We start from the raw sequence: 27,472 nt of genomic DNA on the forward strand, positions 1-27,472 counted from the left end.
AAAAAGATATTTTCCAAGTGTTAATGACTCCCGATTGCTCTAGTCTAGTTGCTGAGTCTCTCACATTTACTTAATTTTTCTTTTCTTTTTTTTACTAGTGAGGTTATTAAAATGTCTGTCTTAACCTGAGAGTTATCCTCCAGCTGTTTTCCAAGTTAGAGGGGAAACTTAAGTGTAAAGTGTTTTACCTTATCTCATTTAGTCCTCAGAGCAACTCTATGAAGTACTATTATCTGAACTTTACAAAAGAGGAAATGTGGGCTCCAAAGAACCAAATAAATCATCCTAGATAACATAGTCATTAAAAGTAGAGCAGAACTGAATTCATTCTATCCACCCGCAAAATCAGTGTTCCTACCCAGCAGTACTATAGGGGCTCAGATTGTCTGTCTGGGGACTGGCAATAAGATAGAAAAAGACAAATTTTAGTCAGCTTTTTGTCATCACTATGTACTGGCAATTCTAAATAATGTCAGTTAATAAGATACCTCTCTCAACTGCTACCTCCCATGTTAACCCCCACAGGAATGCTTTTATAGATTAGGTAAGGTAGCAGAGTCAAAAAACCAATATTCAAGTCACTAAACTACTCATAGTGACTTTTCTTCATTTTTAATATTAAATAACAATAGTTGTTATGCTTATTATTTTCCAGGCATTATACTATGAGCTATTCAGGTGTTACTTGTTTAATCCTTCCGACTCTGAGGTATATAAAACTATCCTTCAAAACCAGTGACAATATCTTTTTCCAACCATATTGATTATTGTGTGTGTATACAGGGCCATTTCTAGAAAGGTTCAAGCCTGGGCAACCTGTGTGGGTAATCTGAGGTACCACCGCCTACATCTTGTATAGGGATATTAGAATATTATTAAAGGCAGACATTTCAAAATTGTATTTTAATTATTTTAGAAATCCTAACCTATATAAAGAAGAATGGGCTGCTACCCCAACTGTGCTACCAAAGGAAAGGGTCTGAGCATATTCACAAATAAAATACTACTGTAAGTGACATAAAATAAAATTAGTCATACTTTTTTTTGTTATCACATATGAATATATGTATATATACAAATCTTTTTGACTTACATGTGTTAATAGCACTTTTTCACTACAAAAGTATCCAATATCCCCAACAGAACTAGAAACTAACAAGCTACAGAGCAAGTAGTAGGTCTTACATTTTTAAAAGCTTTCAGAAGTAAAGCTAGCCCTGAGCTTGCTCTGGAAGCAAGGACAGACGATTAACTCAAGGGGAAGAGTTACATCTCACTACAATCAAAAGCTAACAGGAGTGGTACCCCATTCTTTTTTTTTTTTTTGAGACGGAGTTTCACTCATGTTACCCAGGCTGGAGTGCAATGGTGCGATCTTGACTCACCGCAACCTCCGCCTCCTGGGTTCAGGCAATTCTCCTGCCTCAGCCTCCTGAGTAGCTGGGATTACAGGATTACCACCATGCCCAGCTAATTTTTTGTATTTTTGGTAGAGACGGGGTTTCACCATGTTGACCAGGATGGTCTCGATCTCTTGACCTCGTGATCCACCCGCCTCGGCCTCCCAAAGTGCTGGGATTACAGGCTTGAGCCACCGCGCCCGGCCGAGTGGTACCCCATTCTAAGGGATGTTTTGAAATTTTGTGGGGGCTATTTTTGACCTGATCACAATAATGCAGGAGGGGGGAGGGTCTGGTGGTTATGGGGTGAAGATCAAGAGCACTAATAGCCCTGGAGAATAGGGACAATCAGTACAATGGGGAATTGTTTTCTTCCTTTAGGACTTTTGAATGTCTATCAGAGTTGAAAAACCAAATCCCAATTTATAAATTATTTTTTGTATGGTTTTAACAGACACCGAGTTTCTCAAAATGCAGTAAATGTGCAATTTGTGAAAGACTGCATTTAATTTTTTCAGAAATTCACCAAGACCACACTATTTCAGAAAATCACATAATGACAAAGTTGTCTGTGGTATCTGAATGACTAATTCTATGTATGGTATCTGTCTACTTCATTGTATCTTCTTGTGTAGCTGGGACCAAACATTTATGAATTGAAATATACACTTTTCTATTGAGAATAACTTGATTCCTCCTTTTGGGCAGCATATTGATTTATGAGTCTAGTTCTTATAAATCTGATTTTAGAATAAAACTCAGAATATAAAGGCATCATGACAAAATCTTACAAAAAGGAGAAATGGGTTAAAAATTACTGTGGTGAATCTCAATGTCATCACATGTGCAATATAATAAGGACTGTTAATTATAAATCCATCCTTTTTTACTATATTTACATTTAGTAAGAAAAAACACTAAAAGTGTTATTTTCACATACATTAAATAGGCATTTGTGTCCTATACGTAAAGAGGAGGAACAAATTAGAGCTCTCTGTCTCCAGAAACAACTGAAACTTAATACTACTAGGGAAATGAAACACATGTCCAGTTGGAAACACCCTACAGAATATTCTTACCTTCCACTGCAAAGTGAGGGAATTTTTGGTCCGATTGGCTATCCTTGGTGGATTAGGTATATCAGGTTCACAGCTCAAGGTGGTGAAGATTTCAGCTTCTGAAGGGGTTCCCTTTATAGAATTATATTCTGCCTGGACTCTATGGTGATAAAATGAATAATTTTAACTTTCAGAATCACTGTATCCTATTTTCAAAAGTATCACCTTTAAGTACTTGCAAATTAGGAAGCTGTCCACTAAAAGGTCTATCAAGAAAATACGACTATCAGAAGTAAAAGGTGACTCTCAAAAAAAAAAAAAGGATAGACAAGTGTTTTTTTCTTTTCTTTTTTTTTTTTTTACTGCAACCCAAAGAAATAATTAAAAATTGTGATATGTGAGTGTGCATATATGTATTTACACACACATATGCAAAAAAATTTCCTGAAACAACATTATCAACTATGGGGAATACACTGATGCTTTCTATCCTATTTGATTCTATTTCTTTTTTTTTTTTTTTTTTTAAAAACAATGCTGAATATAACCCACAGAATTAAATTAATAATTCAATATGACTGCAGTCTACAGTCTGAAAAAGATTAGGTTAGACAAAACTTTGAGTTTATCCATAGGAAGTACACTTGAACACTAAGTAGTTTAACAGAAATAATCCCAACCACATATGCTTTTTTTAAAAAATGGGGGTAATTAACTAAATGTGTTATATTAGGCTTCAGCTGGATAAGCCCTAGAATGTATGAAATTTTAGTAAATTACACTAGAAAAAACTGCACAGAGTAAAACATTATCTAAGTTCTTCCTATTAAATGTTGTGAAATTCTAGAGTCTTAATATCCTGAACTCTTCTTAAAACAGGATGTAGTAAAAATAAATGTGTAAACCAAATACTATTTATAATTATTTTATAAAAATTCCAAAAGCTGGGACAAGTTTCCAGTGCCAAACTAGATTCTACAGACATATTCTACAGATTCATCCCAAACTCAAAAGTCTACAAACAGGATGATTAGTCCTTCACCGTAACATGAGTTAAATGTTTTTGTTTTTTGAAAAATTTTGATAATTTTCACAATAGAAAAATTGAAGTCTGAAGTTTTTTTGTTTTTTTTTTTTTTGCTTGTTTTGTTTTGTTTTTTTAGACAAGGGCTCACTCTGCAGCCAGGCTGGAATACAATGGCATGATCATGGCTCACTGCAGTCTTAACTTCCTGGGCTCAAGCAATCCTCCTACCTCGATTCCACAGGCCTGCACCACAATGCCTGGCTACATTTTGGATTTTTTGTAGAGATGGGGTCTCACTATGTTGCTCAGACTGGTTTCTAACTCCCAGGCTCAAGAAATCCTGTCTTGGCCACCCAAAGTGCTGGGATCACAGGTGTGAGCCACTGCGCCCAGCCTATAAACTCTGTTTTTAATCTGAAATCAATGTTTAAAATATATTCTAGATTTTTAAGAAAATAATTATTAAAAAAAAACAAAACCCTATGCTGTACCATATAAAAGCAATCTATAGGAATTCCTTACTTCGCATGGTAATCCGTGGCTGGCTTGAGATCATTTAAAGTGATATTTGTTTCTTCTCCTCTGGAGAAAAAAGGGTAATATTTTAATGTCTGGTAAATAAAGCATTTTCAAAAGACGTATATTACATAAACTATGAAGTATTTTATGAAACTACTTCTTTCTTTACCAACTGTAACCATATTCAGATTCCACTAATATGGGGTTTGGCAGTTAGGATATATGCCAAACTTACGTGTGTACCTAAATACTACTTTAAAACAGAAAGTAGTGCTAAGTGAATCAGCTGTGTAAACCAGACTCTTTTTTTGGAGTGCAGTTAAGGAAGGCATTTAACTTACTGAAGAAACAAAACTATTATCAATTATTTAAAAATACATTTTGCACATGGTTAAAATAATGAATAAAACATGTATTGCCAAAAGCAAAATTGCCAAATTTTTATAGTCTACCACTATTTTATTTTATTAGAAAATAATGTGGAACTTCATTTAAAATGTTACACTCTGAACAGATCACCTATGAGAGAACAATGGAATTAACAGGAGTGACTGAAAACATGTAAAACAAGGAAGGAGAGGGAAGTAAACCTATTCGGCTACAGTCATCTGGGAGCCTAGAAAGGTTCTCCAGTGTGGGGAAAGGGTAAGTGAGTGACCCCAAGTGGTCCGCCTTCCCACCTGTATTCTAGTCATGAGAAACACCCTAGACCCTTGTGGGCTGCAGCTAACACAGGGAGCTTCATGGATTTGTGCAAGGCATTGCTCAAGAGAGGGAGCTCATGTTGGGTCCTATACACCTCTCAAGCCCTAAGCAGCTAGAGTAAGGTATCTTAATTGAGAGCACAACCCCCAACATACTGCATCCCGACCACGGGCCCTACAGCCTCCACATCTCCACTTCTCTGGAGCCCCACTGACATTTCCTACCCACAGGCCACCACTGTGACTGGCTGCTGCTTTCAGGACTGAAGCTTGAGCCATTGGCAAAGATCCTGGTGCCCTCAGCAGTGAAGCTGCTGCACATCTTCATGCACTGCAAGGACAAACTTCCTGCCTGCAGCAACTGCAGCTGTGGGCTGCTGCAGCTGTGGTTAAAGCACTAAAGTGGGTATTCCCTAGCTGCCTGCATACAGCTGCTGCTACTAAAAGCCCTCCCTGGTAGCAGGTCTGCAGCAGAGCCACTGCGGCTCCACCTCAGCATTCTTCCTTGGGCCCGGGGGTCACACCTACCCTGCCAACACAGTTAGCACCTACAAACACCACTGGAGGGCCTGAAGAGAGGTCCTGGCTCTGTATCCCACCCCCGTGTTTGAGTGCACTGTCTGGGAGGTCTGGGGACTACCCAGCCCAGTCCATCACCTGTGCCACCTAAGCACTACTCCTGATGGCCTGAGATTGAGCCCACCCAACCTGCCTTTAACCACCACAGCAGGCATCCATCTGCATCCATCCACCTGTGGGCCTGGGGACTGGCTTGTCCAGCCTGTCATAGTCACCACCAACATCAGCATGGGCTGCTTGGAACCCAGAGGTTAGTCCTGCCATGGCTAATGCCATCACTCAAGCCATATCTGCTTCCCAGAGGCCCAAGAACCCACCTGCCCACCTGCCTGACCCACAGGTGCCACTACTAGCACCTGGGCAAGCTGCCTGGAGGCCCAAGAATCAGCCTGCCTGGATCTGCTAACACTGGTGCTCATGTACACCATTTGGGGGCCCAAGGGCAGGCACGCTTGAGCCTACTCCTGCCACCACTGAGGCCCAAGGACAGACCTACCTCATATCCTCATCCCCAGCAAAACTTCACTACAGCCTCCACTAACAACTGCACCTTAAGCCACTGTGGAAATCACAGACACCAATAACACCGCTTATAGCAGAAGGAGTTATATGACGACTAAACTCCTGCATGCATTCTGAATCAAAGCCAAAGTGCTCTACCTAACCAACACTATAGATGCATCTTCAGGAAAAAGTCTTCCCCTATGAAAGCAAACTCAAAAAATGGAAAGAAGTGACTTATACCAGATGCATGAATAATGACATAAGGACACAAGAAATATGAAAAAGCAAGGCAATATGATACCTCCAAAAAAACAAAATAATCTTCCAGCAACAGATTCCAATAAAAAAGAAAAATTTATGAAATCCCAGATAATAAATTTGAATAATGATACTAAAGCTCAGCTGAAATATAAGAAAAAACAGAAAAGCAACAGAAATAAATCCAAAAAACAATTTAGAATATGAGTAAGAAATATCCCAAAGAAACATATAATCATAAGAAAGAACCAAACAAAAATTCTGGAACTGAAGAATTCATTAAATGAAATACAAAACACATTTGAAAGCATCAACAAGAGGCTAGATAGAGCTGAAAAAAGAATTTCAGAACATGAAGACAGGTCTTTTGAAATAACCCAGTGAGACAAAGATAAACTTTGGGGGACTAAGGTGGGCAGATCACCTGAGGTCAGGGGTTCAAGACCAGCCTGCCCAACATGGTGAAACCCTGCCACTACTAAAAATACAAAAAATTAGCTGGGCGCGGTGGTGGGCGCCTGTAATCCCAGCTACTTGGGAGGCTCAGGCAGGAGAATCGCTTGAACCTAGGGGGCAGAGGTTGCAGTAAGCCAAGATTGTGCCACTGCACTCCAGCCTGGGGAACAAGAGTGAAACTCTGTATTGAAAGAAAGAAAGAGAAAGAGAGAGAAAGAGAGAGGAAAAGAAAGAAAGAAGAAAGGAAGGGAAGAAGGGAAGAAGGGAAGAAGGGAAGGGAAGGGAAGGGAAGGGAAGGGAAGGGAAGGGAAGGGAAGGGAAGGGAAGGGAAGGGAAGGGAGGAGGGAAAGAAAGGAAAGAAAGAAAGAGAGAGAAAGAAAGAAAGAAAGAACAAAGCCTATGTAACATATGGGACACTATAAAGCAACCAGATATTTGAATTTTTGGTATCCTAAATGGAGAAGATAAAAATAAAAGGGTTAGAAAACACATTTAACATAATAATAGCTGAAAACTTTCCAAGTCTAGCAAGAGATTTAGATATCCAGACACAGGACGCTCAGACAGTCAGATATAAAACTGATACAGATACAAAACAGATACGATACAAAAAGGTCTTCTGCATGAAATTATAGTCAAACTGTTAAAAGTAAAAAACAAAGAAAATTCTAAAGATAGTAAGAGAAAAGCATCTAGTCACCTATAAGGGAAGTAGTATCAGACTAATGGGATTTCTCAGCAGAAATCTTACAAACCAGCAGAGAATGGGATGATATATTCAAAGTGCTCAAAGAAAACCAACTGTCAGCCAAGGATACTATACCTAACAAAGCTATGTTTCATAAAGGAAGGAGAAATAAGGTATTTTCCAGAAAAGCAAAAGCTGAAGGAATGTATCACCACTAGACCAGTTCTACAAGAAATGCTTAAGGGAGTCCACCTAGAAAAAAGGGACGATAGCTGTTGTCATGAAAACACATGAAAGCATAAAACTTACTGACAGAGCAAACACAGAAATGAGGAAGAAAAAGAATTCAAATGCTATCATTACAGAAAGCCACCAAACCATAAGGATAGACAATAAGAAATAAAGAACATCAAAACAACTAGATGTCAATTAATAAAATGACAGAAATACAACCTCACATATGAACAGTAACTTTAATGTAAATGGATTAAACTTTCTATTTAAAAGATACAAACTCACTGAATGAATTAAAAAATGTGACCCAATTATATGCTGTCTACAAGAAAGTCATCTCACTGTAAAGACACATACAGACTGAAAGTAAAGGGATGGAAAATGATAATCCATGCAAACAGAAGCCAAAAGTGAGCAGGAGTAGCTATACTCAGATAAAGCAGATTTTAAGTCAAAAACAATAAAAAGAGACAAAGTCATTATATAATGCTTAAGGGATTGACTCAGCAAGAGGATATAACAATTCTAGACATATATGTACCCAACACTGGAGCACCCAGAAATATAAAGGAATTATTGTTAGATCTAAAGGGGGAGGGGGAGATAGACTCCAAGAAAATAATAGCTGGGGACTTCAACACCCCACTGTCAGCATTAGACAGAACATCTGCACAGAAAATTAACAAAGAAACACTGGATTTAAATGACACATTACACCAAATGGACATAACAGACCTTTGTAATACATTTCATCCAACAGTTACAGAAAACACACTCTTATCAACAAATGAAACATGAAACATTCTTAAGGGTAGACCATATGTCAGCATACAATACAGATCTCAACAAATTTTTAAAAACTAAAATTATACCATTTATTTTCTAATAACACAACAGAATAAAACTAGAAAGCAGAACAAGATGAACTTTGGAAACTGCCAATACCTGGAAACTAAACAACACGCTCCTGAATGACCACTGGTAGAGGGACAAATTAAGGAGGAAATAAAAAAAATTTTTTGAAACAAATTAAAATGGAAACGCAAAATATTAAAACCTATGGAATACAGCAAAAGTAGTGCCAAGACGGAAGCTTAAAGCAATAAATGTCTACATAAAAAAAGCTGAAAGACTCTAAATAATCTAGCAAAGCACATCTCAAGGAACTACAAAATGAAGAACAAATCAAATCCAAAATTAGTGGAAGAAATAATAAAGATCAGAGCAGACAGCCAGGAGCAGTGATGCACATCTGTAGTCCCAGTTACTTGGGAGGCTGAGGTGGGAGAATCACTTGAGCCAAGGAGTTTGAGTCCAGCTTGGACAACATTGCAAGACCCCATCTCTAAAAAAATAGAAGATCAGTGTAGAACGAAACCACTACCTAATCAAGAGAAGAACAAAGGAGACCCAAATAAACAAAATCAGAAGTAAAAAAGGAGATACTACAACTGATAGCACAGTTACAAAGAACATCAAAAACTATTGTGGAAAACCTATAATAACAAACTGAAAAATCTGAGGAAGTGGATAAATTCCTGGATACATACCACCTACCAAGATTGAATCAGGAAGAACCAGAAAACATGAACAGACCAATAGTGAATAATAAGATTGAATTAGTAATAAAGAGTCTTCAAACAAAGAAAAGTCCAGGACCAACAGCTACACTGACAAATTCTACCAAACTTTCAAGGAACACCAGTTCTCCTCAAACTATTCCAAAAACATTGAAGAGGAGGGAATTCTAACTCATTCTACAAGGACAGCATCACTCTGGAACCAAAACCAGATAAGGACACAACAAAAAAAAGAAAACTACAGATTAATCCCTGATAAACACAGACAGAAAAATCCTCATCAAAGCACTAGCAAACTGAATTCAGTATACACCATGATCAAGTGGGATTTATCCCAGGAATGCAAGACAATACACTATAATTAAGTGGGATTTATACCAGAAATGCAAGACAATACACCATGATCAAGTGGGATTTATACCAGGAATACAAGGATGGTTCAACACAGACAAATCAATAAATGTGATACACCATACCAACAGAATGAAGGACAAAAACTGTATGATCATCTCAATAGATGCAAAAAAAATTTTTTTTAATTCAGCATCCCGTCATGATCAAAACTTTCAACAAATTAGGCACTAAAGGAACATACCTCAACATAATAAAGACCACCTATGACAAACCACAGCTAACATCAGGCATAAAGGGGAAAGTCTGAAAACCTTTCCTCTAAGAACTTGAACTAACAAGCATGCCTACTTTCACCGCTCCTATTCAAGATGGTCCTGGAAATCCTAGCCAGAGCAACCAACCAAAAGAAAGAAATAAAAGGTATTCAAATTAGAAAAAAAACAAACGAACAAAAAAAACAGAAACAAAGTCAAATTGTCCCTCTTTTCAGATGACATGATCTTACATGTAGGAAAATCTAAAGACTCCACCAGAAAACTCTTGGATCTGATAAATAAATTCAGTAAGTTTCAGGATACAAAATTAATGTACAAAAATCAACATCACTTCTATACACTAATAATTAACTAGCTGAGAAAGAAGCTCAAAAGGCAATCATATTTACAATAGCTACAAAAGAAAAAAAAAACCCCTAGGAATAAATCTAACATAACAGATGAAAGAGCTCTGTAAGATAAAACTACAAAACACTGATGAAAGAAACTAAAGAAAACACAAACAAATGAAAAGACATCCAATGCTCATGAAGTCAAAAAATACCATTAAAATGAACATACTGTCCCAAACAATTTATATTCAGTGCAATCCCTATCAAGATACTGATGTCATTTTTCACAGAAATACAAAAAGTGATCCAAAACTTTATATGGAACCAGAAAATAGCCTGCACAGCCAAAGCAATCCTAAGCGAAAAGAACAAAGCTGGAGGCATCACACAATCTGACTTAAAAATATACTGCAAGACTATAGTAACCAAAACAGCATGGTATTGGTATAAAAACAGACACTAGACCTAAGGAACACAATAGAGAAGCCAGAAATAAATTTACAGCCAAACGATTTTTTTTTAAATGGTGCCAAGAACATACCTTTGGGGAAACGATACCCTTTTCAATAAATGCTACTAGGAAAACTGGATATCCACATGCAGAAGAATGAAACTGGATTGTATCTCTCATCTTATATTAAAATAAACTTGAGATGGCTTAAAGACTTAAATGTTTAAGACCTGAAACTATGAAACTACTGGAAGAAAATATAGAAGAAACACTTGAGGACACTGGTCTAGGCAAAGATTTTATGCTAAGACCCTGAAAGCACAGGCAACAACAACAACAAAAAAGAAAAATAGAGAAATAAACTAAAAAGCTTCTGCACAGCAGAGAAAACAACCAACACAGTGAAGAGTCAACCCTCAGAAAGGGAGAAAATATTTTCAAACTATTCATCTGACAAAAGACCAATATCCAGAATATACAAGGAACTCAAACAACTCAACAGTAAAGAAACAAATAATCCCACTAAAAGTGGACAAAGGATATCAACAGATATTTCTCAAAAGAAGAAATATAAATGGCAACAGGTATATGAAAAAATGCTCTATATCATTAGTCGGGGAAATCCAAATCCAAATTACAATGAAATCATTTTACTCTAGTTTGAATGGCTATTATTAAAAAGACAAAAAAAAAAAAATAATGATGCTGGTGAGGATGCAGAGAAAAAAAAGCCCTTATACACTGTTGGTGGAAATGTTAATTAGTATAGCCATTATGGACAACCATGTGGAAATTTCTCAAAAAACTAAAAATAGAAATATCATACAAATGAGCAATCCCACTACTTGGTGTTTTTCCAAATGGAAGAAAAATCAGTATATTGAAGAGATGTGCTTTTCCCACATTTACTGTAGCACTACTGACAATAGTAAAAATATAGATCAACCTAAGTGTCTATCAATGGATGAATGGATAAAGAAAATGTGGTATATATACACAACAGAATATTATTTTCTACTTTTTTTTTTTAACTTAAAATCACGATTCCCTATTTAATTTCCTTCCACCAAGTCTCTCTTCTCTCTACTTTATGGAATTTTTTCTGCTCCCCACCCCTTACCTCCCAGCTATCCTGTTTCTCAAATGAAGGCCAGAAAATATGAAAAATGAATGTTTCAAGGATGAAAGTACATTTAATGAACTGGGCAGTTGTAGCAGCATCCTTAGAGATGGATCTTACAGGAGATGACTAATGCCCATCTTGTGCTCCCTGGTCAGGCTCCAAATGGAAATAAATCATTCCTCTTAGTAAGCAGCCATATCTAACTAGAAAACAGTCATTAACATAATAAGAAACCTTTATGTTGATAGTCCTTTATCCCCTACTTACCCCTTAGGTAGTTTTACTTGTCTCTCTCAAGAAAAATGAATAAAGCACAAGGAAATCTCAATAGAGAGGAAACAGGAAATTTTTATAACCTTATGTGACTAGGTGAGAGGCACTGGGGCAGTTTCACTTTCCTTTCTTCTCCTTACCAGCTAGGTTTTGAAAAAAGCAAGACTGATGGAGCCAGTGTTCTGTGCTAATTATAATCATTCAAATGATTAACCATCACCTTTACAGTCTTCTTGGTGATTAAATAACTAACCAGCAACATTACCCTTTTTCATTAGAATAATTAACTTTTATACAAATATGAACAGAAAAATAATTTATTTCAAAACCATCAGTAATAAATGTCACAATTTTAGCAACTGAGTCTTTCTAAGGCTTCGTAGTATACAATATACTTTTTTTTCCCCCTCGAGACGGAGTCTTGCTCTGGTCACTCAGGCTGGAGTGCAATGGTGCGATCTTGGCTCACTGCAACTGCCGCCTCCCAGGTTCAAGCAATTCTCCTGCCTTAGCCTCCTAAATAGCTGGGACTACAGGCATGTGCCACCACACCTGGCTAATTTTTGTATTTTTAGTAGAGACAGGGTTTCATCATGTTGGCCAGGCTGGTCTCGAACTCCTGACCTCAGGTGATACACCTGTCTCGGCCTCCCCATGTGCTGAGATTATAGGTGTGAGCCACTGTGGCTGGCCATGTGTAATATACTTTTAAATCAAGGAAAGAACTATGGTAAGTTTTCAAAATATGATTAAAAATATGTGAATACTGAACCGTCTATTAGGGAGCCTATTGGGGAAAAAAAAGCCGAATGTGGCCAATGAAAGTGATTATTCTGAAGGAGGGTAGACAGAAATGTGCACCAAGCTACATTTGGACCATTTACATTGAAATCACTATTATTAGCCAACTTAAAGATTGAGAATGAAAGCATGAAGAAGGAAAAATAGAGCAAAATTAGTAATAAGCTCTTTATGATAAACTATTAATTTACACAATGGGAGAAAGCAAAACAACAAATACCTACACATATACACTTTTGTATTTCCCATCTTTTCCAGTATTTGAGATCAGAACTTCATAACCATAGATCTCTGGTATAGTACTTTCATCTGTTTCACCATTAATCAGGCTGGAAGGTGGTGACCAGGTAAGTACTACTGTCCTTGCCTGGATGTCAGAGGCCTGTAAAAATAGAATATTTAAAAGTTCTTTGAAACAACTGTAATGTATACAATGAGCAGTGAACTAGCTAATGAGGTTTCAAGATTAAGTAAAATATATCTGTATATACTTAGATAAATATGGCTCACAAATATAAACCTACCCACTGTCAATGAGATATTTGTTGTGGGTTCCAGAACAAATGAGATGTGTTTCACAAAAGTTTAAAAACCAGTTCAGGCCTTTCAAAAGTATTAGCATAGACACCATATGTAGTCAAAACAAAAACAAAAACAAAAACAAAAACGGGATTAAAAAGACCATTGCAACATATTTAAAAGGGTTCATTTCCTTAGCTTAGAAAATGCTTTTACAACAGAAGATGACAAAACCTCAAGAGAAAAATGAGCAAAAGACATCAACATCCAAAGAAACCATAAATATAAATGGACAACATATAAAATGATGTATATGTAAAATTGCATTCATAAATATATGTAAATTAAAACAAAATCCCCCTTTTCATCTATTGGATGGGGAAGACTAAAAAGCTAATAATATCTAATGTTAAAAACTTGGAGAAATGTCACACTCTACGTGTGGTACCAGTATATATAAGTTTATTCCTTTTGTACAGCAACTAGATAATCATTATAAAAATGTAAGACATGTTTACTTTTTGATTGAGAAATTCTATATCCAGGATTTCTTTTTTCAGGGTAATATCCTATAAACTTAACATATGAATACAAATATATGCACCTGATGTTCATTGCAGCATTATTCATGGCAAAAAACAAGAACTATAGGGCACTGACTACCTAAATGGTGGTACATAATACAGTCTCTGAACACATTTTTATGCAACTGTTCAAAAAAGAATGAGGTGGACATACATGTGCTAACATCTGAAGATTTCCTCAATATACAGGTGCTATGTAATAGAAAAAAGTGAAGTTGGAAAGCAATACATATATTTTGACTGCAGTTAACTTTTATAAAACTGCACAAAAATGTCTGAACATGTACTGTACAAATGTACCAACTGTTATTTTTGGGGATTTTGTGTATGTGTGGTGAGATGCAGAGAAAGTTGTGACAGAAAAAAACAGGTGGTTTCCATTATGTTTTGTGTATTTTTATACTACTGGAATAATTTTATGAGTACATGTTACTTTTATAAGACAAGCCTAATAAAGCAAAAAAAAAAAAATCTAGAGATTAGATAATGTTTAAAGATTGTTAAGAAGGGTACAAGATTATATGTAGACATTTATTTAAAAGTTTGCTTTAAAATCATACACGTTTGACGACTACTTTAGTATTTCTAAAACCAAACCAATAACCACTAGGATGATAATTACTCCTATCTTGAATTAAAGTAAAATAAGTAATCTCCATACAATTGTAACATTCTATCCTTCTCAAAGTTCTTAAAGTCTGAATAAATTTAAAAAACTATTACTGTAGGCCGGGCACAGCAGCTCACGCCTGTAATCCCAGCACTCTGGGAGGCCGAGGTGGGCGGATCACGAGGTCACGAGATCGAGACCATGGTGAAACTCCGTCTCTACTAAAAAATACAAAAATTAGCTGGGTGTGGTGGCGCACGCCTGTGGTCCCAGTTATTCCGGAGGCTGAGGCAGGAGAATTGCTTGAAACTGGGAGGCAGAGGTTGCAGTGAGCTGAGATCGCGCCACTGCACTCTAGCCTGGCGCCTGGCAACAAAGCAAGACTCTGTCTCAAAAAAAAAAAAAAAAAAAAAATTACTGTATTTATTTTGCTTCTGTGAAGTCATAGGAAATGTAATATTGTATTCACTGTAATACCATCTTAAAGTCTTGGTACTGGGTGTTTCATTTACAATGGACTTAAAAATAATTCCTTGTATTATCCAGTATATAGCTGGCTATTAACCTGAAACTGAGCAGGTTTTGTTTTTTTTTTTTACTTTTTTTAAAACAAACTGTTACTATATGTGTATGTATACCTTAAGTGTCTCTTGATTTTATGGGATGATAATAGTTGTGTTAAACTTTGACAACACGAAGTTGTGGACTATGAAGGTGAGTCAGTAAACAGCATTAACTGGCATCTACTTTATTATTAGTAGTAGTAAAGATGGGGTCTTCTATGTTGCCCCGGATGGTCTTGAGCTCCTGGCCTCAAGCAATCTTCCTGCCTCAGCCTCCCAAAGTGCTGGAATTACAGGTGTGAGTCACTATGCCCAGCCTGGCACCTACTTTATGAAGCTTACTTTATCAGGATTTGTGGGGAGTATACGCAGCAGAGAAAATATTAAATAGGGAAGCTTGATGTGTCACTAATTTGCCTGGTGATACTCAACTCTCAACCTTTTAGGATTCTAGGCCTCATCTACAAAATGAGTGGCTGAGTGAGAAGAACTGTTTACCAGAGTTATACAAATAAAGTATTTTTAAAAGCCTTTTATTTGGAAATAGATTTAGATTTAAAGAAAAGTTGGGAAGACAGTATAGAATCCCTGTCTATCCTTTACCCAGCTTCCCCTAATGTTAACATCTTATATAACCATGTACTTTTGTCGAAATTAAGAAATTAATATTGGTAAATACTGTTAACTAAGCTTTTAACTAGACTATACTTTTAATTATTAACAGACTTCCAGGATACTATGTTGAATTTAGCAAACATAGTTTCAAAAATAAATTTTAAAACATTTTAAATGCTAATTTCAACTTAAAAAATTATTATTAATTTTTTATTGAAATGGGTCTTACTATTGTTGCCTAGGCTGGTTGCGAACTCCCAGGCACAAGCAATCCTCCTGCCTCAGCCTCTTAAAGAATTGGGATTACAGGCATGAGCCACTGCACTGGGCCAATTTCAACTTTTTCAATTTGCTTTTCCAGAAAATCTTTTCGTCCTAACTTATTCTATTAAAAAGATATTTTATGGCCAGGCGCAGGGGCTCATGCTTGTAATTGCAGCACTCTGGGAGGCCGAGGCAGGCAGATCACTTAAGGTCAGGAGTTCAAGACTAGCCTGCCCAACATGGTAGAATTCCATCTTTACTAAAAATATAAAAATTCGCTGGGCATGGTGGTACATGCCTATAATCCCAGCTACTCAGGAGACTGAGACCAGAAAATCACTTGAACCCAGGAGGCAGAGGTTGCAGTGAGCCGGTATTGCACCAATGCACTCCAGCAAACAGCAAGACTCTGTCTCAAGAAAAAAAAAAAGATATTATTACTTGCACATAAATGTTAAGACACAACAAAAAGAGTGATTACATTGGGGTAAGATGTGGAAAACTTCATAAGTGAATGCTGAATTGAACATTTAAAGGATTTGGATAAGATAAAATTTGGTAGAAAGAGGTAGGTTATTAATACAGGAATGAGTAATTTATATTCCCAGTCTTGTAACTGAAATCTGGTAGTCCAAGGCATATGCATATGTATTTTAAAAATCTTCTAAAAATGCTGTTTTCTGTTGTGGGTTTCAGGTGAATTATAAAGAGTTGCATAGAAGAAAAAGAGGTGGACTTCCATATAGATACCATAAAATTCCTGTGTGAAGACTGAGGTAGTAATTGTGTGTGGATATGTAGTGGTAAGGGAGAGTGGGGAGGAGTGGATCCTATAAATGTACAGTGAAATAATAAAGCTTGGAGTATTAATCTGGTATGGAGAGAATGAAAGGTAAAGAAAAAATAAAAATGATACTATAAACCCAGGAGAACCTGGATGCATAAGTGTTTACTGATGGAAACAATGAAAGGAAATAGAAACAAAAGAGATCTAACCTAATTCCTTCTTCATTCTAGAGGAATGAAGAATATGATAAAAGTATAGACAAGAACATCAGGAATTTGGTTTTCTAAAGTTGCTAATGATATATTCAAACTTGGGTATTGTTTTTTTCTTTTTTTAAGACAGAGCCTTGCTCTGTTCTACCAGGCTGGAGTGCAGTGGCACAATCTCTGTTCACTGCAACCTCTGCCTCCGGGGTTCAAGCAATTCTCCTGCCTCAGCCTCCCGAATAGCTGGGACAACAGGTGCATACAGCCATGCCGGGCTAATTTTTTGTATTTTAGTAGAGACAGGTTTTCACCGTGTTGCCCAGGCTGGTCTCGAACTCCTGAGCTCAGGCAATCCATCTGCCTTGGCCTCCCGAAGTGCTAGGATTACTAGTGAGCCACCATGCCCAGCCCAAATTTGGGTATTCTTTAGCATGCCTCAGGGGTTACAGTTCTACAGGAACAGATGAGTAATTAGGATTGAAAATATAGATTTGGAAATAATCTGAACTCTGTCTTCTAGGTGTATGCTAACTTTAGAAGTAAAATTCGTCTTTATATCCATCTCACTTGATTCTTACAACTACCACCTAAAGGAGGCAAAACAGGCTAAACTATCTTCATTTTATGAAAGGAACACATTCAGAAGGGTTAAGTAACTTGTCTGAGGTCACAGAACCGTTGACAAGGACCTGAATTGCTCAGTTCTTTTCTTACTATACAGTGATCCCACCCTGAATCCACATTTAGGTGGTAGCTGAAAATAGATACGATTGTGTAAAAATATGCCTAAGAACTGATAAAGATGGTAATAGGAAAAAATTTAAAAAGCTGTTTTAGGAAGTGGCTGAATTATATCAATACATTTTAATTTCCGAGGCAGATTGTGATCTTTGTCGGGCAGTGAACAAAACTACCCTTGAGAAAAACTGTCCATTGGGTTAAATTAAGTATCTATCTAGGAAGCTAAACTGTTAAAAGAGTTCAAAGCCATATATGGTTGTATGAATTTTGACAAAGATTGCAGAAGAAAGAAATGAGAGTATCTAATTTCCGGATTTCCAAAAATATTAAAGTAGAATAAATATCAATGTTTGATCCTTATCTCTCAGGAGGTGAGAGAATAACTCTGAAGATAACTCAAAGGCTGAGCCTAAGGAAACTTGGAGTTAGATAGTACTTTTAGTAACCATAAATGGTAAAGGGAAGGGGTAATGATTCTGAAAGTAAGAAGGTAATGAGTAAAAGGCATGACATATTTAATTTCAAGCACTACTGAAATAAATGGAAATAAAATCCAGTGACATAAATGTCAGATTTTCACAGAAATGAGACTAAGAACAATTTCAAAAAAGCACAAATAAGAAGACAACACTTTCAACATAGTTAATTATTTCATGCATGTGAGGGTATACAATAATATTATTCTCCATTTTTTGATACAAGAAACATTCAGAAAGGTCAGGTGACTTGTCATGGGTCACTCAACTCTTAAGTACACAGCTGAGACTGTGAGACTAGTGCATGTACCACATTCTCCCCTACACACTGCACTCTGGTCACATGAGTGATCTTTTCTCTTTTTCTTTCCTTTTTTTCCCCTCAAATGTGCCATGCCCAGTGCTTTTCAAATGCTGCTCACTTTGCACTACTGTTCCCATACTTTCTTCCCCTGTCCATAATGCCCAACCACTACTTTTCTTTCAAATTTCAGTACAATAATCCTTCCTTAGAAAAATTTCCCTGATTCTATCTCAAGGTTTAGTTCTCCTATTATATACTGACTGCTCTCTTTTTGTTCTGGCACTTCACAGTTACAATTTAACATTCAGAGGGCTGGGCGTGGTGGCTCATGCCTGTAATCCCAGCACTTTGCTCCCAAAAGTGGGGGAAGTGGGAGATCACCTGAGGTCGGGAGTTCGAGAACAGCCTGACCAACATGGAGAAACCCGTCTCTACTAAAAAGCACAAAATTAGCCGGGTGTGGTGGCACAGTCCTGTAATTCCAGCTACTCAGGAAGCTGAGGCAGGAAAATAGCTTGATCCCAGGAGGCAAAGGTTTAGGTGAGCTGAGATTGAGCCATTGCACTCCAGACTGGGCAACAAGAGTGAAACTCGGTCTTAAAAAAAAATAAAAGATAAAAAATAAAATAAAAAAAGAAACAAAACATTCATTGTGTGATGCTTAGTTTATTAAACTAAGCTTTGGGGCAGAGAGCCCGTGTGTATCCTTTGCTTTCCATTCTATCACCAGCTTTAGCATAGCATCTGTCACTTTGTAAGTGGTCCAATATTTATGGAATGAAAAAGTGAATGAACACATTTATTGCTCTAAAGGAACTAGAGCATGCAAAAACAACCAAACACACAAAAACAAGCAAACAAAAACCCTGATCTGCACTTTGCAGCTCACAAATAATTTAATCAAAGAGGAACAGGCATTCAAGCTATAAACATAAACCAAAACAAAGCAAACAAAACCATCAGCATTACTTTAACTTTTATGATACAGGGCTTACTATCTTACTAAATTATGTTTTTCCTAATGTTGAGCAAGAAATTATTTGAATTGCTTCAAGATTTACTTTTTGTGTATGTAAATTATACTTCCATTTATTTATTTATTTTTGAGTCAGTTTCTTGCTCTGTCACCCAGGCTGGAGTGAAAAGGCACAATCTTAGTTCACTGCAGCTATGAACTCCTAGGCTCAAGGGATCCTCCCACCTCAGCCTCCCAAGTAGCTGTGACTGCAGGTGTGTGCCCCATGTCTGTAGTATCTGTTATTTGTTTTTTGTTGAGACAAGGTCTCATTATGTTGCTCAGGTTGGTCTCAAACTCCTGTCCTCAACTGATCCAACCTGTCTTGGTTTTCCAAAGGACTGGGAAAGTGGGAACCACTGCACCTGTCCTGAAAATTACACTTTTAATATAGTATCTTATTAAGGCTACTAAATTATTTTCTGTAAACCTAGTGATACACACTTGGACACAGAGAGCTCTTGGAAAGATACTGCCTGAATTTCAGTCATAGCTCTACTATTACTATTAATTGAAACTCACTGTTGCTCCAGTTTTCTCATTTGTAAAACGGAAAATAGCACATATATGGTTGTTACAGGTATTAAAAATGCACATGTGCATTCCAAGCACTCTGAACAAAGACTGATGCGAATGAATTTGTGTTAGCCATTACTATGAAATAATTCTGTGTACATTTACATTTATTTACATATATATGCTCTATTCTTAAAAGAAAACAAATTAGAATAATGAAAGGTAGAACAACCAAATCTATTATTTGGGAGTCGTCAGAAAAAAACAGGACCATAGTGGCCTATTAGAAGAGGGATTAGCTTACTCAAACTTCCTGAAATATTGCAAGATAAGGTTAAAAAGCCTTTTTGGAGATGGTATTAAGAATAAAAACTTTTTGGCCGGGCGTGGTGGCTCAAGCCTGTAATCCCAGCACTTTGGGAGGCCAAGGCGGGTGGATCACGAGGTCAAGAGATCGAGACCATCCTGGTCAACATGGTGAAACCCCGTCTGTACTAAAAATACAAAAAACATTAGCTGGACATGGTGGCGCGTGCCTGTAATCCCAGCTATTGAGGAGGTTGAGGCAGGAGAATTGCCTGAACCCAGGAGGCGGAGGTTGCGGTGAGCCGAGATTGCGCCATTGCACTCCAGCCTGGGTAACAAGAGCGAAACTCCGTCTCAAAAAAAAAAAAAAAAAAAAGAATAAAAACTTTTCTAATTTGTTCTCTTAAACAAAATATTTTGGGGGTTACTTAGCATAAAACATTTTACCATCAATGATTCTGAGAGTTGGGGAGGGAGTTGTTTGTTTTATGAACCAAAGAATATTCTTACCAATCTTAAATTCCCTTATTCTGGCTGAAAAAGCCCTATGGCCTACTTCTTTTTACCACATCTTTATTTCCTTTGCTATACTCCAGTGATAATGGTTCTTTCTATCTGTCCAACTCCCCATGCTTACTTACATCTGTTCTCCCTCTCCCATTCCTTCCACTTTTGTACTTTTTCTCACTCCTCAGAAAAAGCTTCCCTCATTGCTCTATTTAACCTAACAACCTCTCCTAGTAGTCTCATCATATTATTCCCATTTCCATAATAGCAATCTTTACTATCACACAGAATTCTGTTTGTGCATTGTTTTTTATTTATTGGCATATACTAAGGGCTCAATAAATATTGGCTGAATGAATAACAAAACTATGTAGCTCTTCAAAGAATCATGTAATGACACAGAAAGACTGCTAAGGCATACCATAGTGAGTGAAAAAAGCTTGCCACAGAATACAGTATGATTCTATTTTCATAAAAAGTTAAAAGAAAAAACTGTATTTTGATCGATGAACATCCTATATGAATATACTAAATATAAATGTCAAGAAAATACATAAGATACTTACCACTGGTTTGACAATGTTGGAAAGAAGTGCTTCAAATGCTTTAGTTTCTTCATCTTTTTCTAAAAAAAAGTTAAAAAGCTGTATATTAAAAAAAAGAACTTAGATACAATACCATACCTTCTTCTCCCTAAATATGTCTTCTGAAGCTAGGTTGGTATTTGAGACTTTTATTTTCTAGCTTTTATTCCTTTTTTCATACTCAGCAGTTTGTAGCCCTTCAGCATTCATCTGCTTCAGTTTTTATTTCCATCTTAACTGTGACTACTAATTATAATACCACTATATATAGACATATCTATATATATTTAGACATAGCTATATCTATCTGAACCAAATTTTTCGTATAGAAAGTATATTTTTACTGATGGTTGTAAAAATATTCTCTCTGGAAAGTTCTCATTTGTCAATCTCACACCTCTTAAACTTAACAGTATTTTTTCTTTCTTTTTTTTTTAATGCCGCCCTAATTTCTTTTTTTTTCTTAAATTTTTTTTTTATTGCATTTTAGGTTTGGGGGTACATGTGAAGAAAATGCAAGATTGTTGCATAGGTACACACGTGGCAGTGTGATTTGCTGTCTTCCTCCCCATCACCTATATCTGGCATTTCTCCCCATGCTATCTCTCCCCAACTCCCCACTCCCCGCTGTCCCTCCCCTATTTTCCTCCAACAGACCCCAGTGTGTAGTGCTCCCCTCCCTGTGTCCATGTGTTCTCATTGTTCAACACCCGCCTGTGAGTGAAAACATGCAGTGTTTGATTTTCTGCTCCTGTGTCAGTTTGCTGAAAACGATGGTTTCCAGGTTCATCCATGTCCCTACAAAGGACACGAACTCATCGTTTTTGATGGCTGCATAATATTCCATGGTGGACATGTACCACATTTTCCCTGTCCAGTCTATCATCGATGGGCATTTGGGTTGGTTCCAGGTCTTTGCTATTGTAAACTGTGCTGCAATGAACATTCGTGTGCACGTGTCCTTATAGTAGAATGATTTATAATCCTTTGGATATATACCCAGTAATGGGATTGCTGGGTCAAATGGAATTCCTATTTCTAGGTCCTTGAGGAATCGCCACACTGTCTTCCACAATGGTTGAACTAATTTACACTCCCACCAACAGTGTAAAAGTGTTCCTATTTCTCCACATCCTCTCCAGCATCTGTTGTCTCCAGATTTTTTAATGATCGCCATTCTAACTTGCATGAGATGGTATCTCAATGTAGTTTTGATTTGAATTTCTCTAATGACCAGTGATGATGGGCATTTTTTCATATGTTTGTTGGCCTCATGTATGTCTTCTTTTGTAAAGTGTCTGCTCATATCCTTTGCCCACTTTTGAATGGGCTTGTTTGTTTTTTTCTTGTAAATCTGTCTTAGTTCTTTGTAAATTCTGGATATCAGCCCTTTGTCAGATTGGTAAACTGCAAAAATTTTTTCCCATTCTGTTGGTTGCTGATTTGCTCTAATGACTGTTTCTATTACCATGCAGAAGCTGTGGAGTTTGATTAGGTCCCATTTGTCTATTTTGGCTTTTGTTGCCAATGCTTTTGGTGTTTTGGTCATGAAGTCCTTGCCTACGCCTATGTCATGAATGGTTTTGCCTAGATTTTCTTCTAGGGTTTTTATGGTGTTAGGTCAAGACCTATCTGGAGTTAATTTTAGTGTAAGGTGTCAGGAAGGGGTCCAGTTTCTGCTTTCTGCACATGGCTAGCCAGTTTTCCCAACACCATTTATTAAAAAGGGAATCCTTTCCCCATTGCTTGTTTTTGTCAGGTTTGTCAAAGATCAGATGGTTGTAGATATGTTGTGTTGCCTCCGAGGCCTCTGTTCTTTTCCATTGGTCTATATCTCTGTTTTGGTACCAGTACCATGCTGTTTTGATTACTGTAGCCTTGTAGTATAGTTTGAAGTACAGTAGTGTGATGCCTCCCGCTTTGTTCTTTTTGCTTAGAATTGACGTGGCTATGCGGGCTCTCTTTTGGTTCCATATGAAGTTTAAGGTGGCTTTTTCCAGTTCTGCGAAGAAGGTCATTGGTAGCTTGATGGGGATAGCACTGAATCTGTAAATTACTTCGGGCAGTATGACCATTTTCACGATATTGATTCTTCCTAACCATGAACATGTTTCTCCATCTGTTTGTGACCTCTCTTATTTCGTTGAGCAGTGGTTTGTGGTTCTCCTTGAAGAGGTCCTTTATGTTCCTTGTTAGCCGTATTCCTAGGTATTTTATTCTCTTTGTAGCAATTGTGAATGGCAGTTTGTTCTTGATTTGGCTCTCTTTAAGTCTATTATTGGTGTATAGGAATGCTTGTGATTTTTGCACACTGATTTTGTATCCTGAGACTTTGCTGAAGTTGCTTATCAGTTTCAGGAGATTTTGGGCTGAGACGATGGGGTCTTCTAAGATATACAATCATGTCGTCTGCAAATAGAGACAATTTGACTTTTTTCTTTTCTTTTTTTTTTTTTGAGACAGAGTTTCGCTCTTGTTACCCAGGCTGGAGTGCAATGGCGCGATCTCGGCTCACCGCAACCTCCGCCTCCTGGGTTCAGGCAATTCTCCTGCCTCAGCCTCCTGAGTAGCTGGGATTACAGGCACGCGCCACCATGCCCAGCTAATTTTTTGTAGGTTTAGTAGAGACGGGGTTTCACCATGTTGACCAGGATGGTCTCGATCTCTTGACCTCGTGATCCACCAGCCTTGGCCTCCCAAAGTGCTGGGATTATAGGCGTGAGCCACCGCGCTCGGCCTGAATACCCTTTATTTCTTTTTCTTGCTTGATTGCTCTGGCTAGAACTTCCAGTACTATATTGAATAGGAGTGGTGAGAGAGGGCATTTTTGCCTAGTGCCAGATTTCAAAGGGAATGCTTCCAGTTTTTGCCCATTCAGTATGATATTGGCTGTTGGTTTGTCATAAATAGCGTTTATTATTCTGAAATACATTCTGCCAATATCTAATTTATTGAGGGTTTTTAGCATAAAGGGCTGTGAATTTTGTCAAAGGCCTTCTCTGCATCAATTGAGATAATCATGTGGTTTTTGCCTTTGGTTCTGTTAATGTGGTGAATTACGTTTATGGACTTGTGTTTGTTGAACCAGCCTTGCATTCCTGGGATGAATCCTATGTAATCATGGCGGATAAGCTTTTTGATGTGCTGTTGCAATCGGCTTGCCAGTATTTTATTGAAGATTTTTGCATCTATGTTCATCATGGATATTGGCCTGAAGTTTTCTTTTCTTGTTGAGTCTCTGCCAGGTTTTGGTATCAGGATAATGTTGGTCTCATAAAATGATCTGGGAAGGATTCTCTCTTTTTGGATTATTTGGAATAGTTTCAGAAGGAATGGTACCAGCTCCTCTTTGCACGTCTGGTAGAATTCAGGTGTGAACCCATCTAGACCTGGGCTTTTTTTTTGGCTTTTTTAGGCTCTTAATTGCTGCCTCAACTCCAGACCTTGTTATTGGTCTATTCAGGGTTTTGACTTCTTCCTGGTTTAGGCTTGGGAGGAGGCAAGTGTCCAGGAATTTATCCATTTCTTCCAGGTTTACTAGTTTATGTGCATAGAGTTGTTCGTAATAATCTCTGATGCTGGTTTGAATTTCTGTGGAATCTGTGGTGATATCCCCTTTATCGTTTTTTATTGCATCAATTTGGTTATTCTCTCTTTTCTTTTTTATTAATCTGGCTAGTGGTCTGGCTAGTTTGTTGATCTTTCGAAAAACCACCTCCTGGATTTATGGATTTTTTGAAGGTTTTTTTTTGTGTGTGTGTGTGTGTGTGTCTCTATCTCCTTCAGTTCTGTTCTGATCTTAGTTATTTCTTGTATTCTGCTAGGTTTTGAGTTTTTTTGATCTTGCTTCTCTAGCTCTTTCAATTTTGACGATAGGGTGTCAATTTTAGGTCTCTCCTTGCTTCTCATGTGGGCACTTATTGCTATATATTTTACTCTAGAGACTGCTTTAAATGTGTCCCAGAGATTCTGGTATGTTGTGTCTTCGTTCTCGTTGGTTTTGAAGAACATCTTTATTTCTGCCTTCATTTCATTGTTTATCCAGTCAACATTCAAGAGCAAGCTGTTCATTTTCCATGAAGCTGTGTGGTTCTGAGTTAGTTTTTGAATTCTGCGTTCTAACTTGATTGCACTGTGGTCGGAGAGACTATTTGTTATGATTTCCGTTCTTTTTCATTTGCTGAGGAGTGATTTACTTCCAATTATGTGGTCAATTTTAGAGTAGGTGTGATGTGGTGCTGAGAAGAATGTATATTCTGCGGATTTGGGGTGGAGAGTTCTGTAAATGTCTGTTAGGTTTCCTTGTCCCAGGTCTGAGTTCAAGTCCTGGATATCCTTGTTCATTTTCTGTCTGGTTGATCTGTCTAATGTTGACAATGGGGTGTTAAAGTCTCCCCCTATTACTGTGTGGGAGTCTAAGTCTCTTTGTAAGTCATTAAGAACTTGCCTTATGTATCTGGGTGCTCCTGTATTGGGTGCGTATATATTTAGGATCATTAGCTCTTCTTGTTGCATTGATCCATTACCATTATGTTATGTCCTTCTTTGTCTCTTTTGATCTTTGTTGCTTTAAAGTCTATTTTATCAGAGACAAGAATTGTAACTCCTGCTTTTTTTTTTGCTCTCCATTTGCTTGGTAAATCTTCCTCCATCCCTTTATTTGAGCCTTTGTGTATCCTGGCATGTGAGATGGGTTTCCTGGGTACAGCACACCAATGGTTTTGGCTTTTTATCCAATTTGCCAGTCTGTGTCTTTTGATTGGGGCATTTAGTCCATTTACATTTAGGGTTAATATTGTTATGTGTGAATTTAATACTGCCATTTTGATTCTAGCCGGCTGTTTTGCCCATTAGTTGATGCAGATTCTTCATTGTGTTGATGCTCTTTACCATTTCGTATGTTTTCGGAGTGACTGGTACTGGTTGTTCCTTTCTATGTGTACAGTCACTTTCAGGAGCTCTTGTAAAGCTTGCCTGGTGGTGATGAAATCTCTGAGTACTTGCTTGTTCACAAAGGATTTTATTTTTCCTTCACTTATGAAGCTTAGTTTGGCTGGATATGAAATTCTGGGTTGAAAGTTCTTTTCTTGAAGGATGTTGAATATTGGCCCCCACTCTATTCTGGCGTGTAGGGTTTCTGCTGAGAGATCTGCTGTCAGTCTGATGGGCTTCTCCTTGTGGGTAACCTGACCTCTCTCTCTGGCTGCCCTTAGCATTTTCTCCTTCATTTCAACCCTGGTGAATCTGACGATTATGTGCCTTGGGGTTGCTCTTCTTGAGGGTTGCTCTGTATTTCCTGGACTTGAATATTGGCCTGCCTTGCTAGGTTGGGGAAGTTTTCCTGGATAATATCCTCAAGAGTATTCTCCAGCTTGGATTCATTCTCTTCGTCACATTCAGGTACACCTATCAAACGTAGATTAGGTCTTTTCACATAGTCCCACATTTCTTGGAGACTTTGTGCATTCCTTTATACCATTTTTTCTCTAATCTTGCCTTCTCGTTTTATTTCATTGAGTTGATTTTCGACCTCTGATATCCTTTCTTCTGCTTGGTCAATTCGGCTGTTGAAACTTGTGCATGCTTCATGAAGTTCTCGTGTTGTGTTTTTCAGCTCCATCAATTCACTTATATTCCTTTCTAAGTTGTCGCATTTCGTCAAATCTTTTTTGAAGGTTCTTAGTTTCTTTGCATTGGGTTAGAACATGTTGTTTTAGCTCACAGAAGTTTCTTATTACCCACCTTCTGAAGCCTGATTCTGTCATTTCATCACACTCATTCTCCATCCAGCCCTGTTCCCTTGCTGGTGAGGAGTTGTGATCCCTTGTAGGAGGAGAGGTGTTCTGGTTTTGGGTGTTTTCATCATTTTTGTGCTGGTTTCTTCCCATCTTTGTGGATGTATTCGCCTGTCGTCTTCGTAGTTGCTGACTTTCAGATTGGGTCTCTGAGTGGATGTTCTGTTTGTTGATGATGAAGTTATTTCCGTTTCTTAGTTTTCCTTCTGACAGTCTGGCCCCTCAACTGCAGGACTGCTGAGGTCCACTCCAGGCCCTGCTTGCCTGGGGATCACCTGCAGCAGCTGCAGAACAGTAAGGGTTGCTACCAGTTTCTTCTTCTGCTATCTTTGTCCCAGAAGGATACTCGCCAAATGTCAGTCTGATCTCTCCTTTATGAGGTGACTCTTTGGATATACGGGAGTCAGGAAGCTGCTTGAGGAGACAGTTTGTCCTTTATAGGAGCTCAAGTGCTGAGCTGTTAG

The 27,472-nt window shown here is 37.7% G+C and overlaps 1 protein-coding gene across 9 annotated transcripts in view; it reads right to left on the reverse strand.

Moving 5' to 3' along the window:
- FNDC3A (fibronectin type III domain containing 3A) overlaps positions 1-27,472 on the reverse strand; it is a 198,404-nt gene that overhangs the window by 38,406 nt on the left and 132,526 nt on the right. For all 9 annotated transcript variants that reach the window (XM_032294622.1, XM_032294623.1, XM_032294630.1 and 6 more), the window contains 4 exons: positions 21,196-21,254; positions 12,841-12,998; positions 4,008-4,067; positions 2,480-2,618 (listed from right to left, as the gene is read on the reverse strand). In XM_032294622.1, the coding sequence (XP_032150513.1) occupies positions 2,480-2,618; positions 4,008-4,067; positions 12,841-12,998; positions 21,196-21,254 (416 nt within the window). The remainder of the gene's footprint in view (positions 1-2,479; positions 2,619-4,007; positions 4,068-12,840; positions 12,999-21,195; positions 21,255-27,472) is intronic.

This window comes from Sapajus apella, unplaced genomic scaffold (genome assembly GCF_009761245.1).
Source record: "Sapajus apella isolate SASKATOON/1434 unplaced genomic scaffold, GSC_monkey_1.0 scaffold32, whole genome shotgun sequence".
Taxonomy (NCBI): domain Eukaryota; kingdom Metazoa; phylum Chordata; class Mammalia; order Primates; family Cebidae; genus Sapajus; species Sapajus apella.